The 18,692-nt window shown below is 42.2% G+C and overlaps 1 protein-coding gene across 6 annotated transcripts in view; it reads left to right on the top strand.

Annotated features, from left to right (window-relative positions):
• Reps1 (RALBP1 associated Eps domain containing 1) overlaps positions 1 to 17,839 on the top strand; it is a 74,126-nt gene extending 56,287 nt beyond the window's left edge. For 2 of the 6 annotated variants that reach the window (XM_036168658.1, XM_036168655.1), the window contains exons 10-20: positions 61 to 141; positions 7,498 to 7,585; positions 8,560 to 8,661; positions 10,469 to 10,541; positions 11,737 to 11,855; positions 13,063 to 13,127; positions 13,923 to 14,108; positions 15,133 to 15,228; positions 15,561 to 15,709; positions 16,506 to 16,611; positions 17,568 to 17,839. In XM_036168658.1, coding sequence (XP_036024551.1) covers positions 61 to 141; positions 7,498 to 7,585; positions 8,560 to 8,661; positions 10,469 to 10,541; positions 11,737 to 11,855; positions 13,063 to 13,127; positions 13,923 to 14,108; positions 15,133 to 15,228; positions 15,561 to 15,709; positions 16,506 to 16,611; positions 17,568 to 17,636 — 1,134 coding nt within the window. In that variant the 3' untranslated portion in view covers positions 17,637 to 17,839. The remainder of the gene's footprint in view (positions 1 to 60; positions 142 to 7,497; positions 7,586 to 8,559; positions 8,662 to 10,468; positions 10,542 to 11,736; positions 11,856 to 13,062; positions 13,128 to 13,922; positions 14,109 to 15,132; positions 15,229 to 15,560; positions 15,710 to 16,505; positions 16,612 to 17,567) is intronic. The other 4 variants (XM_036168657.1, XM_036168656.1, XM_036168660.1 and 1 more) reach the window with 4 other exon arrangements.
• The last annotated feature ends 853 nt before the right edge of the window (positions 17,840 to 18,692 follow it).

The raw sequence follows: 18,692 nt of genomic DNA, 5'->3' as shown, positions 1-18,692 counted from the left end.
TTCTCCAGTGATCTTCTGCGCATCTCCCCATGCTGACTTCTCTCTCCTCTGTCTGTTCAGCAGTGGGAGACATTTAGTGAACGCTCTTCAAGCTCACAAACTCTGACCCAATTTGATTCTAACATTGCACCAGCTGATCCTGTAAGTCAATCACTTAGCTTGCTTGTTTGAAATTAATTTTATTAACCCAGTTTCCATCATTATGGTTTTTAACTGATATGCATGATTCAGTGTAGTGCTTAGAGGGAAATTTGGCAGGCCTTTTGATTTTTGTGTGCTCGATAGCAGAAGAACATTTTTGCCATTCCTTGTAGTTTGTAGTTATTTTGGTGAAAGAAAACTTTATGTTTAAAATCTGGTGCGTGTGTCTGTAAGGAGTATTTTGTGACAGTTGATTTGGTTAGCCATGTTACCATCTGCTAAGTGTATGTTCTATTAAACATATACTGCTTGTTTCAGAGTAGCAACTTTATGTAAATATTTTATGTGTATGCTTTTACATCATGTAACATGTATTCTATGTGTAAGTATTTATGCAGTGTCATTTTTAAATATCCCAGTAACACACCTTTTATTTCATTGCTGTGTTGAGTTCTGGTAAAGAGAGCTAAGTTCAGCACAGCAGGAGCAAACTGGTAGAGCTCACCCCTGTGCACCAGAGCCTCTGTCTTGTCTTCTGTGGTTTCTGTGTTGCTTTTTAAGAAATGCTACAAAGTTCATATCCTGATTTGAAAATAAATTCTACCCCTATAGAATAGAATACCCCACCTGTCCCTCAAATGCCTGAAATCTTTTAAACTATAGCTAGAGGTCATTCTTCTCACCACGCATTCCTTTATGTGGTCTTTCTCTTGTTTCTTTTAAAGAGGACACACAAGCTAATAAGCATACTGCATAAAAAGACAAAGTAGCTAGGAAGGAAGGCGAGTGTAAACATAGAAGGGTGCAGAGAAAGTGACACAGGGCATTCATGTCTGTGCCCCACTCCACCCAGTATTGAGGTTTGAACCAAGAGCCTTGTTCATTCCCAAACTCTAAGCACTGAGCTCTCTCCAGAGCACAGGCGCATTCTTTTTAGATGCTTTTGATCAAAGACACCCAGCGTATCTTCATCTTAAAGGGTCTTGATATTTAATGTGGTTTGGGAGCAAGTGGCATCTAAAGAAATACTGCTGCAGGAGGAAGTTAGTGAAGCTTCAGTGTGTTTTACAGTTTTATAGAGGATGCTTTTACAGCTACTAAATTCAATTCGAACATAATGTATAGATGTTTTAAAAATGTTACGGCTATAATTTATTATGTCCAAGGCTGCTAGTATATGGATGACTCAGGCATTTGCTTCTTTTTTGACTATGTTTAGAACCTCTTGTCTCTGAAAATACTGACATTGTGATACTTGTTGGAAGCCACGGTTCTGGACTCTTGGGATGTGAGAAGCTCTGCAGCAGGAGTCTGCCTCCTTAAGTTTCTTATAGCCTTAAGCTTTATTTTCATTGCGTCTGTCCCCCTAGTCATTGTGTAGTTAACCAATGGAGATGTTTTGTGAATTAGCACTAAAAGAAACTTGGTTTATTTCTAACACTTAAAAGGCAGAGGAAATAATTACTAATACTATAAACACTCTTTCAGACCAGGTGGGAACATCATTTGGGGGTTTTGCTTATTTCTTTGTTTGTTTTTGGTTTTGTTTTGAGACATGGTCTTGTGTGGCCCACGCTAACCCTGAACTCTACTACCGATTGGCGGGAAATAAAGAAAAAAATATTTGATGTTCTTCTCATATCTTAGAAATAAAGTACAGATTTGTGAGTGCCAACTATGGTGTTAAAAACTCTATAGCTCAGCAGGGCATGGTGACAAATGCCTGTAATTCTAGTATTTGGGAGGGAGAGACCAATGATCCTAGGCTACATAGAGAGACTCTGTCTTAAAAAACCAAGAAAAAAATCCCAAACTTTCCATCACTGTCTGTAACGTGACACAAGACTTTGAGAAAATAAGACATGATTTATTGAGATTTTAAACTTGAATTTAGACTTCTGAATTTGGTCATACAGGTCATACTATTAAATACTTATACTCAGCTGCCTATGCCTGGGGGTGGGTAGAAAATTTAAATCTTTGTTTTCTAACCCAGTCTCATCTCATTTCAGAGTCTCTGTTTGGAAAACACTCTATTTTCACTTAATTGTGTCCTCTCATATTAGTGTCTTACACTTCCTTTAATACCTGAGTGCTGCCGGTCTGCAGGCTACAGCCTGTAGCCACACTCAGAAATGACCCTTTGCAGGCTTGTATAAACAAGGATTGCAGTTAAGTGAGTCAGGACATGGTCAGCAGAATCACCATGGGGGATGGGAGCAAAAGCAAACAAATTCACAGTCCTGTTCTAGTATGAACTCAACATTTTCATTGAGTGGAGTGGTTGTAAAGGTCTGTGAAAGCTCAGCCTGGTCCACTGACGCTTGACACCTGTCACACAGGTCACCCTGTACACACTGCAGTAGCAGCTTCACACTTCCAGTGTGAACTGAAGTGCTGATGAGCTCATTTCCATAAACTCATTTCTCTTCTTGAGTGACTTGTCATAGTTAGTCGCTTCCAGTAGGAGTGAATGGGGTCAACACACCAAGGAAGTTCTAGACTGATGACAAGTGTAATGTACTTGTCTGTGTCCTGATGAGGGCTGTAGAGCTGAGCAGTTGAGCATGTAAAAAGGGTGAGCTTGATCCACCTGTAAGGCCAACCAACTCAGCTGATTTGATAGCACCCCATCTGTGATATTCTACAGAAATAAAAGATGCCAGAGGAAAGATTTCAGTCTTCAACAACCCAATTTAGTTGTTATTAATTGATGATCATGACAATGCTAATTGTGATAATTATCATGGTATACAGCTGGGCAGAACTATAGGTAGAAAAAGGGTGTTTGGGGAAGGGTTGGACAAAAGAAGGTCCATTATTTGTATTTATTTGTATGATGAATCTTTTTTTTTTTTTAAGCCCAGAACCCTTTTGTTAGCATTTAAGAGGAAAACAATAGAGTAGACAAGTTGTAACTCAGTGGTTCTCAACCTTCCTAATGCTGTGACCTTTTAATACAGTTTCTCGTGTTGTGGTGACCCCCAGCCATAAAATTATTTTCATTGCTACTTCATGACTATAATTTGGTACGGTTATGAATCGTAATATAAATACTTGATATGCAGGAGATCTCGTATATGACCCCTGTAAAAGAGCCTTTAAACCTCCAAAGGGGTCACAGCCCACAGGTTGAGAACCACTGCTGTGATTGTTGGCAGCTGTCAGGAAGAGGGAGATGGAGAAGAGAGAGGAAAGCTATGCCTTTAAGTTAGGGTCTAGAAAGCTGGCAGGTTCTGCAGTGGAGGCTGGGAAGCAGCTGCGTGACAGACAGGAGGGGAGCAGAGTTCAGAGGATCAGGGATGCCCAGGCTTTGGCCAGTAGCTGAGAGAGAAAGACAGGAAAAGGAGAAGTTAAGGAAAGTGGGCAGGCTGCGTGCCAGAGGCTCCATAAGTGTTTCCCTGTGTGTCCTGATTGGAAGTGGAAGTCGGCAAAAGTAGACAAAGGCCTTCCGGAGCAGAGAATCTCGTGAGCAAGATAAGTTCTGCATAGCGATAGCATATGGCACACATATGTGTTGAGGGAGGCTGGGGTTAAAGACTAGTTGAATCCAGATGGAGACATCTCAGCAGGCCAGACTGAGGAGATCAGCCTCACTTGGTTGTCAGCTAGGAGCTAGCACCAAGTGCCAGGATGAGATAGGCAAGGAAGGGACTGGGGACTAAGACTGGGCGAACAGTGTGAAGAAGTGATGGATCAGGAGACGCTGAGCGCTGAGCACTGGGATGGACAGAAGGCAGGGTTGGACTAGACAGGAAGGGTGATAGATAGGATGGCAGGTGCAGGAGGGCCAGCTAAAGAAGCCTGCCCTGACCCTGGAGCCAGAGCCAGTAGAAGAAACAGTTTAGTCCTGAACCCAGAGCCAAAGAAATACCCTGACTCTGAAATCAGTGTCAAAGAAACACACTTTGTCCCTAGAATTAGAGCCAGTTAAAGAAATATGCCCTGGCCTTAGAATTAAAGCCAAAAAGCTTTAAAACAAAACAAAACAAAAAGGCCAGTGAAAGAAGCATAGTTTGGCTCTGAAATCAGAGTCATCTCTGCCCCTGACCAATGAAACTAACCAATCCCTGAGCAGAAACCTTTCTCCTGGAGAAACTCCACCCCTAAGAAATACTGTATAAACCACCCTGCCTATTCAGTTGTGGGCTGTTCTTTGCCCCGCCCTGGCAGAGGCAGCCACTCTCCTGGACTCCTCCTTCCCAAATACATCTCTTCTTCAAGAGTCTTGGTGAAGATCTTCATTCACCGGCACAGAGAGAAGAACCGTGCTAAGACATCCCTAGGGTTCCTGGCCCTTAGAGGGTGAGACCCTGTGTCCCCTGCTGGACAGAAAGTTTCTGCAGCAGGCATGTAGAAGATATTGAGAGATGAGCTTAATTATGACAGTATAAACAAGTTCTGAATTATGTTAATTAGGCACCCAAATACATGATACAGATGTGCAATTGGAAATGCCTTTTGAGCAATTTGAATGGATAGAAGAAAGTAGGCAGAGCCTGCTTGCTACTGGTTTTTTGATAGTGGTGTGATGAGTTTTATAGGGTTTATATGTTTTTTGATTTGGAGACAGTAGATAAGAGCAGAGAGAAAGTATGACTTGCTATAGACATTCATGGTTCTTCATTAGCATATTAAAGTGAAAGCTTTATAATGCATTATTCTGAGGCTAGGCCTGGCTGTCCATATTAGGCTCATCAGTATTTTGTTCTTCTATGGGCAGCAGAAGCCAATGGACTACAAGCTTTCAGTTCATCAGCAGCCCGTAGTTGTCCAAGGACAGTGTGCAATTGAAAGCTGATGGGTTGGTACAGACTTAGCATGCCTTTTGGAAAATTAAGGCTTAGATTTTTTTATTGCATATTTTGTGTATACATAAAAATATGTAATAAAATTAGCTGGGCAAGGTGGTTCACACCTTTAATCCTAGCACTTGGGAGTTAAAGGCCAGTCAGAGCTATGTGATGAGACTGTGGTTTGCTTTTTGTTCTGTTTTGTTTTTTTTTTAAAGGCAATGAAATTATATTCACTTGAAAGATACAAGTTTAATGTTTCTCCTCATAACTTAAGAATATATGAAGGGTGCTAGAACAAGGCTCAGTAGTTAAGAGTTCATTCTGCTCTTGCAAAGGGTCGGAACTCAGTTCCCAGCATCCAAGTTAAGCACTCTGAGGGATCTGATGCCTGTGGCCTCAGTGGGCACCTGTATCTACAGACCCATACCCACCGGATATATACGGACGGGTCTTACTTTCTGTTGCTGTGACAGAGCACCATGAGCAGACAACTGATACAAGAGACTTTAATCAGGCTGACAGTTACAGAGGGTAAAGTCCATGGTGGAGCAAAGGCATGGCTCTAAGTGTTCAAACATAGGAGCCCACAGGCGCTGTTCCTCAGACCACCACAATACACAAAGAAAAAGAAAAAAAAATCTTTAAAAAATGAAGCAAAAACTACAAAACTAAAGTTAAAATGGAAAAATCACTTTAGAGAGGAATAAATGAACCCAAGTTTAATAATTAAAAGATCAAGGATTAGAACCATACAGTTAAAAATCTCATTCAGTGAATGTATTGAAAATCTTATGTCCAAGTCAATAGTGTAGAAGGGACATATTTTCAAACCTTGGAGACAAATCATGTGTAAATGTCTAAATTTGGAACAGGGGAATATATATTTTGTAAAAGCATCACATGCACAAACCATTTTAGTGGTCAATTAGACTGAGAACAAGATACAAAGAATACTAAGTATATTAATCACGCACTGGAAAAAATGACATAAAGTGTATGTTTAAAAGCTGTATCATTTAGAAATAAACCAATATAAAAGATATGTACACACAGAGACTATAAGGAAGAAGTACAAACATTCTCAAATCATCAAAGAATACAACTCCAGTGAGAAGCCACCAACACCCACCAGGTTAGCAAAATGAAAATTCTAGCAATATAAAAATTTTTAAACTAAGATGTTATTAATAAAGCCACATTTTTTTTCCCCAGAGCTGAAGACCGAAGCCAGGGCCTTGGGCTTTCTAGGCAAGCGCTCTACCACTGAGCTAAATCCCAAACCCCAAGCCACATTTTTTTAATCATAATATGGCAGTGTCTTAAATGTATTATTTTAAATATTTTTTGAGAATGTTAGAGAAATCAAAATTTTCACCTGTGTATAATATTGATATTTTAACTATAATTTTAGAGATACAGGGAAAAAGAGGTTCAGATTTATTGGTTATTTACATGAATTCTGGTTAGATTCTTACTGGAATAGGAACAGGAAATTACTCTAAATGATTTTGTTCGTGTAGTAGCTATGACAAATTTGTTGTAAGTTTAAACAAAATTGTTTAAGTTTAGGCAGAGTAAGCCAGCGGCCTGTAAAATAAAAGGTGCATGCTGGTGTGTCCTTTTTCCCTCATGGGCTTACTGTTAATCGGTTTTATCACCCGAACAGTGTCCAGTGTAAACCGAAGGTCAGTGTCCCTTGCTGTTACACTCCACTGCATTACTAGACCCTCACTTGAGAGGAGCTTAGGTCACAGGGAGCATGGTAAGCACAGAGCACCCACGCCCTCCCTGCCCTGACTTCAGCTGCTCCGAAGCCAGGTGTTTGATCGGGTTCTGTCGTTCCCCAGAGGGTCTCAGCCACAGAGCTGGCCCCCTTCCTAGGGCTCCTCTCTGCCTTCCTTCTGGTTCTGAGACGTCTCCTTGTTGTCCGCTCATCCTCTCTTCTTGGCCTTTACTCTTCCTTCCAGAAGTCACTACCGTCAACTACTGTACTCCTCAGAAATCACCTCCCCGGAAGCTTAGACTCATCAATTGCTGGCATGTTAGTGGGGGTGTCTTTTTGTCCCTCTACAGTAGTGTATTCCTTCATGGATAGGAAGCATTTATTATACCTACAGTTGCAGTAGGACAGACCTCTAGTTATTTTTGTTTTATAGGTTAAAAAAAAAGCAAAATTTTCTTAAGCACTTTAGCAAAAACAATTTTCAGTCTGTCACTGAGCTTTTGAGTTCTCATGAAATATTTAATTTACCTCAAAGGTTAACATTTATATAATCTCATAAGATCATTGCAGTTTGTTTTCATATATTGCTTTGAACTATGTTTTTAATAAGCAAATTTCATGAAATTCTTTAATCATTCAATTTAAAATTACATTATGAAATCAAATTATTCAGCATGTAAACTTGATGTTTTTTTAAATGGAGCTTTTAATTTTTAAAGATGTCATGTTTGCATTACTGTGAATGAGGAAAACTTGTGCAGGAGCTTTCTGTGTTGTTAGTCTTGAGGATCCCACAATTCCTAATGGAAATTCCATATTTACTTGGCTTGTCTCTAGGACACTGCTATTGTCCATCCGGTCCCTATTCGCATGACTCCGAGCAAAATCCACATGCAGGAGATGGAGCTGAAGAGGGCCAGCAGTGGTAAGGAAGACGTCCTCAGGCCGTGGAGCTCAGCTTGCTGCTGGGATGCAGGAGGAATTCTTTTTTGATGGGTCGGGTTTGTTTCATGAATGACCTTTTTGGGTTTGGGGTGTTTGTTTGTTTGTTTGTTTGTTTGTTTGTTTGAGGCAAGGTCTCATGTCATAGCCTTGGGTATCTTGGAACTCTTTCTGTAGACCAGGCTGTCCCTGAATCTGCCTCTAGAGTGCTGGGAGTAAAGACACACTCCACCACACTGACTAGTAATTCTTTATTTTCCTTTTAACCTAGTACTTTTCTGCAATTGTGTGTGCCCCCAGAGCTGCATCTTTAAACAAATTGCAGTTTTTAAAAGGAAATTGTTTACCGTATAAAGCTTTAAAATGAGGGTGTTTAGAGGGAAATTTTACAAAATAAACAAGATCATTTGAAAATGAGACATTTCTGATATTCTGGAGTCTGGAGGTTTTTTGGTTGTTGGTTAGATTTATTTTATTTTATATGTATGAGTATTTTCCCTGTGTGTATGTGTATGCAACACTTGAGTGCCTGGTACCTGAAGAGGTCAGAAGAGGCCCCTGGATGCCCTGGCATGGAGTTAGAGATGGTGGTAAGCCACCGTCTGGGTTCTCACTCTGTAGCACCCTCAGGCCAGCTTAGTGAATTCCCGGAAAACTGACTGACTGTGTAGTCACCATGGACAACATTTATAGCCCAGACCTTGGTGGTTTGTTGCCTGTGCTGGAAGGACAAGTTAACCAAGTGAAAATGCAGATAATAAATTACCTTCTATTGTGGAGCATAACCAAATTTCCCATGAACAAATTTCCAGTCGGTTTTATTAAAAAGATCGCGTTGTCTTAAGACACTTTTTGCAGTACTTAAATGAAGTCTTATATTGTAATGTGATCTCTTACTATTTTTATCAATACAAATGTCTGTCTCTTGTATTGTTGCCTCTTTTAATTATCTACTAGATCACACTAATCCCACAAGTCCATTACTTGTGAAACCATCTGACCTTTCTGAAGAAAATAAAATCAACTCATCAGTGAAATTTCCTTCTGGAAATACTGTAGGTAAGTGAAAGATAGCATCATGGCTCACGTTTGAGTTTATTAAGTAAATTTAGAGTCTGGGGAATTGAGATATTTATTAACACTGTGTTTGCTGCATAAAATGGGGGACAGTATCTCTTGAACACACCTGACACCTTGTGTGTGAACACATGACCCCTGTCCTTGTCACCTGCTTCAGGGCAGACTGCTGTTTGCCCTTGTTTGTGGCATTGGCCCTTCCCCAGGTGGTCCTTTGTTTCTCATTCATGCGGCCATGGTAATTGGATGCTGTGTGCCAGGTTCCAATCTAGGGAGTGGGCTTTAGCAGTAAACAGAATAGATCCGGTCTTCATCTGTGTTAAGATTATAAGGGAGATTGGGGTGGGGCAACTGTTAAGTGACAAGAAAGCTAAGTGCATGGATAGAACCCAAAAGCTGGGAAGGAGAACGGGAGTGCCATTTAAATGAGAACAGAGAAGGCTTTATTAGAAGATAACACTTGACTTAGAATTTGAAGGACAGCTGGGACTTATGGGAACGGTGACTGAAACACGGGCATCAGCCAGTGTGCAGCCCTCAGGTGGTGCCCTGGAGTAGAATCGGTGTGCTCAGCAGAGGTCACCAGGGAGACAAGAGCAGAAGCAATGGGAACTGGTTCCCCCTTACCGAATGGTATGAAAAGTCACAGAGGATTGTCCGTGGAGTAGTGCCTGGAGACCTGCCCTTCCTCTTTAAGACTCACCCTGTCTGGTGTAGTTTCAGACCCAAAGTAGGCAAGTGCTGAGGTAGGAGACAGTTAGGATGATCCAGGCACAAGAGGACGGTGGCCGGGCTAGAATGGGAGAAGGGCAGGTAGTGAGAAGCGGCCAGATTAGGACTGTACTGTGTAACCGCCTTAGGAAGACTAGAAGCCTTGCTGACCTGTAGCGTAGGGGGAAGGAGTCAAGGGTGGCCTCTGCAGCCGAGTTTGGAAAACAGGCAGGCTCCAGGAGCAAAGAGAGAGCCTCTTCTCTGGGCACAGTGCCACCTTGCCCAGGTAAAAGGGGCTTTCTTTTCTTACAGTATTTCTAATGTTTATTTGAAAGTAGCTATTTATTACTACACTACAGTTCATACTTACTATGAAAATAAGAAAATGACCATTCATACTCTCAGTGTCCGTGGTTAACCATTTTATTATTTACTTTAAATCATGTTTTGTGAATCTATAATACAGAGTAACCAACAGTCATTTCAAAATCCCAAATAGGAAATGCTTCAGAGTCCTAAACCTTTTGAGTAGCAAAATGCCATCACCTGAACTCTTGACAGATGGCAGGAAAAACAAAGGCACACTATGAATCTGGCTGTGCATGTGATAGTAGATATGGGACATGAATGGGTATGTGTTTAGACTTGGCTCTGTTCTCCATGTATCTCGTGTCTATGCAAATGCTTTAAATCTGGAAAAAGAGAAAATGGAATCCAAAAGCATTTTGGGCCCAAAGCATTTCATATAAGGGATATTCAACCATATAGTTATGTTTTTGTATGAGAAATAATTGTTTTATATATACATATGTGTGCATATATATGATTTTTCTGATTTATTTTGAATATTTGTTTCATTAGATATTTGATCTAGATTGTAAATTGTTCTGTTCACCATATTCCCATGCATGGTGTATTTGATTTTCCAGTTGGTAACACTAGAATGAACTGTTAACCTCTTTAGCAGTCTTTGAATGTCTAATTTTGAAGCAATGGAACAATCTATTACTTACATTTGTGGCAGAGAGTGAAAAGCAAAGAAATGAGTATTATTCACTAGGATGTATTTATTTACCAGCAGATGGATACAGTAGTTCAGACTCTTTCCCTTCTGACCCGGAGCAGATTGGGAGCAATGTAACTCGTCAAAGGTCTGTGTTTACATCAAACTGTGTTGCGATCTCCCCATGTACTTTAATATTTAATGTTGCTTAGGGAAATCTGTTAAAATACCTATTAGTTTATGTAAAAGACAAATATTTCGGTTCTACTTGTTAAAAACAAAAGGGAAGACTTATTGTTAGTATTGTTTTGTTTTTATGTGTTTTATGAACAGTCTAAAAAGAGCTGATAATTTCATCATGAACCTTTGTGACAGCAGAGCAGTGAGAGTCTAAGTGATAAGATTCAACTCTGGGGCAAGTACCCCAGGTCACTGTTTTAAACACCCAGAAGCATGTCCAAAGGGGAGCTGCCTGCTCACTCTGCAGCCTTACAGGTCCAACAGTCCATGGGATAAGCAAAGGGTGATGGTGGAGGTTTGTCTGCATGGACCTGATACCCGCTCAAACATACAGGATAGAAATATCCTTCACTTCTCATACTCTTGCATATGTTGAAAATCCCTTTGCAACATGTCTGTTGGAGAGAGATGAGCGCGCGCGCGCGCGCGCACACACACACACACACACACACACACACCCCTTCCAAGGAAATTATTAGAAAGTCAGAAGCCCTCTTGTTTTCCTTCTTTGATGTGTGTTCTGTGTTTCTTAGAGTTCTCAGCTGTTTTGGAGTTTGTTCTTTTTATCCCTGTATGTGAAGATCTGTTTGTCAGAGCCATAGAGAGCCTTTTCAGAATAAAAGACTTTGGTCCCAAAGAGCAGAATCTTTAGAGCTAGTTGAGTTTGGGAAGAGTGACCTCTAAAGTGGGGTGTCTTCAGTGACACGGCTTGAGCACCTCACAGTGTAGCCAGACTCTGTCCCAGTTTCTCACATTCGAGCTGTTGGAAAGTAACCGTGTAGAGGTTCTCTCTTCTGAAAATGGCGGTCCAGGCTAGTGCTGCCTTCGATTGAACGCGAAGCATCACAAGAGATTTGTGGTCTGTCCTGATGAATCATGTTGAGAGTAACTTGAGTTTTTAACAGGTTTGTTATGACGTCATTAAAAGTTATTTGGCACATTAAGTAACCTTTGTCTCAGACACAGTGTAGACAGTGCTGCTCTTGTTAGCTGTGAAACCTTCATGGGAAAGTGTCATTCTAATGGGTCTTCGGCTGTTCAGCCGTGTTGGAAAGAATCAAGCTCCAGTATTGACATAACCAGTTGATGGGTGACTTTTGCAGGTCTCATTCAGGAACGTCACCTGATAACACTGCGCCACCACCTCCCCCTCCAAGGCCACAGCCCTCTCATTCTAGGTCATCATCTCTAGACATGAATCGGACCTTTGCAGTTACCACAGGTAGGGAGGGGCTAGGGAATCGTAATAGGCATTAATTATACTAATATATATTGTTTTAAAGTCAGTCCAAGATACAGCTTCTTTTTGTTTCTCTTAATATGTCTTATTTTTTACATTAAAGAAAATGTGAATTAAAGACGTCAAATGATCCCAGTATTTAGGAGGCAGAGGCAGGTGAATATTGAGTTCAAGGACAGCCTGGTCTGCAGAGCTAATTCCAGGACAGCCAGAGCTACACTGAGAAACTATCTCAAAGATAGATGGATGGATGGATGGATGGATGGAAGGAAGGAAGGATGGATGGAAGGAAGGAAGGAAGGAAGGAAGGAAGGAAGGAGAGAAAGAGGAAGAAAGAAAGAAAGACAGGCAGACATCAAATGAAAAATACTTTTTTTTAAGTGGGGAGACTGTTGTTTTCCTAATGACTGAGGTGTGTTTGAGTACAAAAATAATGATGGAGCTTGAGAGCCACCACAGGAAATTTGGAAAGATGTGCTTGCATCGATGTTGGGAGAGTTGTAGGGACAGCAGAGAACCATGACTCCAGGATTTTAATGTTTCTACAACGGCAGTATTGCAACTACATCGATTGTTTTAATCAGTGTGATAATGAGGGAAATGTAAGGAATCAACAGACTGTTGGACCTTTGAGCCAAGGAAACTGGGAATACTGACAGTTGTCTACACAGAGGTGATAGTTTTAGTTAAAAGAGTCTTGAGGACTTTCATCTGGTAGCAAACAGAAGAGTTAGAGAGAACCAAGAACAGGTCACTGTTGAGGAAATAGGCGGGAGTTTGTCAGCACCCCCTCGTGCCGTGGAGGGATGAGAAAGGAGCTCTGGAGAGAGACCATGACATTGGACCACTAGGTCACATGCAGAGCTTTTGCTTTGAGTTTAAGGTAGTCTCACGTAGCCCGAGCTGCCTCCAACTCACTATGTAGCCAGTGTTGACTTTGAACTAGCTTCTCATCCCCTTGACTCTATCTACTTCCCACATTCTGGAATTACAGGTATGAGATACCGTTTCACCAGGTCAACCTGAGCCTCAAGCAGGCTAGGCAACTGCTCTATCACTGAACTATAGCCTCAGCCCTGGGAAAGTTACCAAGTTCTCTTAGAAATGTTTTATCGTGTGGTCACATTCACCTGCTTTTTCTCAGTGAAGGAATTACAGAATCACTAAGGAGATTTGCATATTCACACAGGACAGCAACAGGCTGCAGTTGTTGCCCACCCTCCTGCAGTGCCTCCAAGACCTCAGCCCTCCCAGGTAATTCTCCTCCTATGCGCTTGTTAGGAATGGCAGTATTGCCATCCTCAGGGTCAGTTTGTTAGCTGAAACAGTTCCTTCTGTTTGTAATTATCTGTAAGGTCAGCACTTAGGTCAGGGACTTAAGTATTCTTGGGAGCTAAAGATTCCAATAAGAATTTGGGTTACTAAGAAACAGATAATGCTGTCTTAAAGGGTTTAACGGAAGAACAGTAGGTTAAGAGAGCGAAATACCTGAAGATGTCCTGGGTGCAGCATTGTCTCAGACAGAATCCACAGTGTCTCCCTGGACATTTGCACCCCTTCTAAGTCAGAATCAAAGTGCTACAGTAGTCACATTAATAAAATAGTTGGGGACAGCCTTGGTGACTGGTAAAGTTAAAGAGCATATTGAGAAGATACAAGTGAAATGAAGGAAGGAAGACCCGGAAGATAGAGACACTTGTTTCAGAAAGGGCATTGCAAAGAGAAAGAATGGCATCCCAGAGGCATATAGACACACCTATATATTTATACACATACATACATACATACATATGCACATATATATATATATATATATATATAGTATATAAAGTGTGTGTGTGTGTGTGTGTGTGTGTGTGTGTGTGTGTGTGTGTGTGTGTAGGAGCCTGGCATCTTACTGAGAGAAAGCCAAGTTCAGTACAGACTGACAGACTGTGTGCATATGTATCTGAGATGGTCACTGAAAGTGTGACAATGTGAAGACCACCATGCTGTGGCGCTGGTGATGCTAATAAAATTCACTTTCCTGTGTTCTAAACCACTGTACAGGCACCTGGTCCCTCAGCGCATCGCCCAGTGGATGCCGATGGACTAATAACTCACACTAGTACCTCACCTCAGCAGATACCAGAACAACCAAATTTTGCAGATTTCAGCCAATTTGAAGTATTTGCTGCATCAAATGTAACTGAAGAACAAGACAACGAAGCCGAGAAACACCCTGAGGTCTTGCCAGTGAGTTTGCTGGGGTTCAGCTCATTTGTGACAGTCTCTTCAAAAGCCATATGCTGTAAAGAGGACTCTTGAGAGAGCAGATTCAATTAGCAAAGGCCCAAGTGAGTGAAAGGTCTGCTGCTGCCTCTTGAGGAGGATATATATTCCCTCCATCCATGCTTCTCAGCTACTTTATTGGCCTCAAATGTCTGATGGTTGCAATATGATATTTAGTAATTCAGGGACAGGGGTAGGTGTGGTGTGAAACACACATGCACCTGCTCCTGCTTAATGCTGCTCTGGGAATTAATGCTAAGCATCTGGTTGTATGAATTGATGAAGACTTCCATAGGATAAGAAGCTATGTTTACCACCGCTACACACTTCAACAACAGACACACTCTCAAAAACACCACCATGCCAAAACTTAGTCTTCATAGACTGTTCTAGGAGACTATAGTTTTAGTGGTCAGGAATCTGGTGGCATTGTCTGTTTGAATCTCTGGCTTAAGTCATTGAGAATAAATAGAGTGAGAAGGAGAAAGTACTACTGACATCTCCATTCCGATTGCTCCAACCTTTGGACCTCTAACTGCTGCAACCACCCATGTTAGTCTGACTGGCATAACCTAAAGATTTCATGGGTCTGAACCACAAGGAAGCTCTTACTGGCAACCCCCTTAGCTACTTGACCCATTAGGGAAGTGGACTGTGGCCAGGAAGGTGGTGGTGGACATGGGGGCAGAGGTAGACGTGCCCAGGGGACTGTCGTGTCGTTCATGTGTTGGGATGGATGTGTCATCCCCCAGTCTCAAGAGCCTCGCAGCAGCAAGCATGGTCCGTGCCATGGCTTTCTCTCTACTCTCCAGTCTTATTTTCCAATTCCAGCACTAGACAAAGTCGTCTGGCTGAGTTTCCTTGGCGTGTCTCATCCTCACCTCAGACCTCCTGTCAGTATGAACAGCTCCCAACATCTTACTTTGTTGCCTGTTCTGTCTTTGCTACATATGATTATATAGTAATGAGATCATGTGTTCACCTCTAGGCTGAAAAAGCTTCTGACCCCGCAAGCTCTCTTCGGGTCGCCCAAACAGACGGTAAAATTGAAGACAAGACAGCTGCTAGTGTTCCTGCCAGTGTGGTATGAAAAGTCTTTATAATGTGGGCGGTTTCGTGTGTATAGGGCCTGCCAAGATGCTTGTTAAGGAGTAAAGTCAGCTAGGCAGATGATGCGCATCTCCAGTCCAGCAGCAGGAGGCTGAGGCAAGAGGGTCACGAGCTCTGGCCTGGGCTGTATGGTGATAAGCATGTTCCTGTTTTTCCTTAACTGTTGCCACAGATACATAAATTGTTTTAAAATGAGACAAGTACCCTCCTTTTTAACAGCAGGTGGCTTTAAAAAGGCAATTGGTGTTAGCAAATGCTAATTAAGCATGAGTGTCGCTAAGAGTGCTCATTTCTCTTGTCGGTTAGAGCAAAGGCACAGCACCTCTGGCTCCACCGCCTAAGCCTGTTCGAAGAAGATTGAAGTCGGAAGATGAGTTACGGCCAGATGTGGACGAGCACACCCAGAAGACAGGCGTCTTAGCTGCTGTCCTTGCCTCACAGCCTTCCATTCCCAGGTAATCCAAGCTCTTCCTCAGTGCATTTCATCACTAACACAAAGCAAGTTCAAAACACCAGACAGAAAGAAGTTCTTAGAGAAAGAAATGGCTGCGGGTAAAAGTGCTTGCCACCTGGCAACCCGAGTTCAAACCCAGGACCCTCCTGGTGGAAGGAGAGAACCAGCTTCCACAAGTTGTCCTCTGACCTCCACACAGTCTGCCGTGCATATGGCGGTCAGAGGACATCTTTGGGGAGTTGGATCTCCTTCATATGGGTTCCATGGAATAAACTGGGATCATCATGCCTGCATGGCATGTGCCCTTACCACCTGGACACAAAGAAACAAAGGCACATGGCAGGGAAAGTATGGCTCACAAAGCCAAAAAGGTTTATTGCCTGGCTGTTTATAGAAGGAGTGTGTCTATAATGGGCGGTGGTGGCACACGCCTTTAATCCCTTTAATCCCAGCACTCTCCAGGCAGAGACAGGGGGATCTCTATGATTTCAAGGCTAGCCTGGTCTACAGAGTGAGTTCCGAGACAGGCTCCAAAGCTACACAGAGAAACCCTGTCTCAAAAAAGAAAAAGTCTACAAGTGCTTGGTCCAGACTGTTTCACTCCATGAACTCAACAGAAAAATCAAGTAACAGCTGTGGTCTTGGGCTTCTGTAGCATACGTACTCTGTTAGTGGAACAGCAAGTGAGTGAGCCCTGCTAAGAAGGGAGAAGTTGTCCTTCTCTGCTTGGAAGTCAGTGGGAGGAGAGGGTTAAAGACGGGAAAGAAATGAAGGTGTCCTTGCCCTGTGTCTTCTAGGTCTGTGGGGAAAGATAAAAAGGCTATCCAGGCATCGATTAGACGCAATAAAGAAACCAACACAGTTCTGGCCAGATTGAACAGTGAATTGCAACAGCAACTAAAGGTGAGGTCCTCTGAATGCAACACATCTCAGTTTGGGGGGAATTGCAACTGATCCAATAGCTCTAGTGAGTCTCTGAAACTTTCTTGAAGAAGAAGAAGAAACGTGTGTAGCTAAAATGTGTAAGCCGTTGACTGTTAATACTAAAAGGAACTTCCTAATACAGTTCTGGTGCACATCATCTTATCCTGCATATGTAAGACATCACTGTTCCTATAACATTGTTAACTTCCATGAAGGAACGTCGAAAAGAAAAGTGGACTTGTGTCTCTGTGAGTACATATACAGCTCTATGCTCCATGTAATACGTAGGCAGTTGGGCTGTTACTGGTTTATCCTGTGATCAGAGACAACTCAGTCTAATGAAGACACCATGGGAAAGTTGAAATCATCCTGCCTGTGAAAAAGGAACCTTACATTGAAGTAACGTTTCCTGGGCCAGTGAGGTGGTTCAGAGCAAAAACCTGGTCACCTGGGTTCTCCTACTGTAACCATGCGGAGGAGAACTGACTCCCGTACATGGTTCTCCAACCTACACACACACACAACAACAATGCTTAAGATTATGAACGAAAAATAAACTTTTCTTCGTAAAACTGAACTTCACAATGAGATCTAGGATCAGATACTGTCATCAGAGGAGAGTTCATGCAAACACATTCACATACAATTAAGGTTTTATTCAAAATGTGTGCAGTCATACCTGCAAAATCACTAGCTTTTCTAACAATTAACCTACAAGCATCTTATTGCCTGGGTCTGTCATCAGAAATGGCTTTGAATTAGTAGGGTCATGTTTTCCTATTGTGAATGTACAGATTGCCTTCTAAAGTGAATTAGATTTAAATAGGAATCCCTCTCCCCCTCTCTCTCCCTCTCTCTCCCGAGCTGTGTTTGAAGCAGGGCTAGGGTCAGACTCTGTCTGCTTCACCATGACTTGGACTTTGCATCTTTTTCAGGATGTTCTTGAGGAGCGAATTTCCCTGGAAGTTCAACTGGAACAGCTCCGACCGTTCTCTCACCTATAAGCCAATGCCGTTAACTGTGAACATGCCCATTTTTAAGCAGTTTGGGGTTCAGAGCCTATTTGGAAGCCCAAACATTCAGCTCACTGCTTAATTGAACATTAAATTTTATGATTCTGTTTTGCCCTATATGTTCACCATTGTATTTAAGTATCTTTTATTTTTTAATTTCAACAATAAAAGGGTCAGGAGGACTTTTTCTGGAGGATGAATTGTGTTTGTTGGCATGCCTCACATTTCCTATGCCATAACATCAGATAGCAGTAATACTGGCCCCTCATACTGTGTGACCACACCATACCGTGATTGGATTTTCAGAGTGGGCTTCTCATCAAACACAAACTCAAATCTTTGCAAAAGGAAAATGATAACAGACTGTCGACGTCTCTCTCTGCAGAATCTGCTCTATAAAGGGCTTAAGATGAGCTCCCTACTCGGTGTTTGAGTTGAGCCCGGTGTGTTTCTCAGAAACTACTTCCCTTTTCTTCCTCGGGCCTTCGTCAGATTCTTCAGGAGCCATGGAGTACTAGAAGCCTGTTTCATGTGCCAGCTCAGCGTCAGGGTTGATGTTGTTCTTGACTGGTTTCACCCATGACTTACTCTATGAGTGGGTGTTTATGTGAGGGCGCATTTCAACAGGAGTGGTGTAAGCTTACTAACTATGAAGTCGGGTCTTCTTCCTGGTCCCTCAAAGTGAAGGGAAGGGATGAAGCCACTACATGAAGAGCGGGGAAGCCATTTGAAAACATCACTGCTCTTTGCATGACCGAGGTGCTAACGCTAACCAAAGTAACACATGGGCCAGGATCCTGCTTCAGTTGGTGAATGCTTGTATTGCAAGGAAGAGGACCTAAGTTTAATTCACAGAACCCAGTTGTTTGAATTTTTTAAAGCCAGACATGATGGTGTGCTTGTAATACCAGCTAGACAGACAGGTCCCTTGGGTTCTGGGGCCAGTGAAAGACCCAATCTTTAAAAAAAAAAAAAAAAAAATGTAGAAAGTGCCTGAAGAATGGCACCCAAAGATGTCCTCTGATCCGTCATAACAGAATCTCAAGC

Source organism: Onychomys torridus, chromosome 19 (assembly GCF_903995425.1).
Source record: "Onychomys torridus chromosome 19, mOncTor1.1, whole genome shotgun sequence".
Classification (NCBI taxonomy): Eukaryota; Metazoa; Chordata; class Mammalia; order Rodentia; family Cricetidae; genus Onychomys; species Onychomys torridus.
This window is presented reverse-complemented; position numbering and strand designations above follow the sequence as displayed.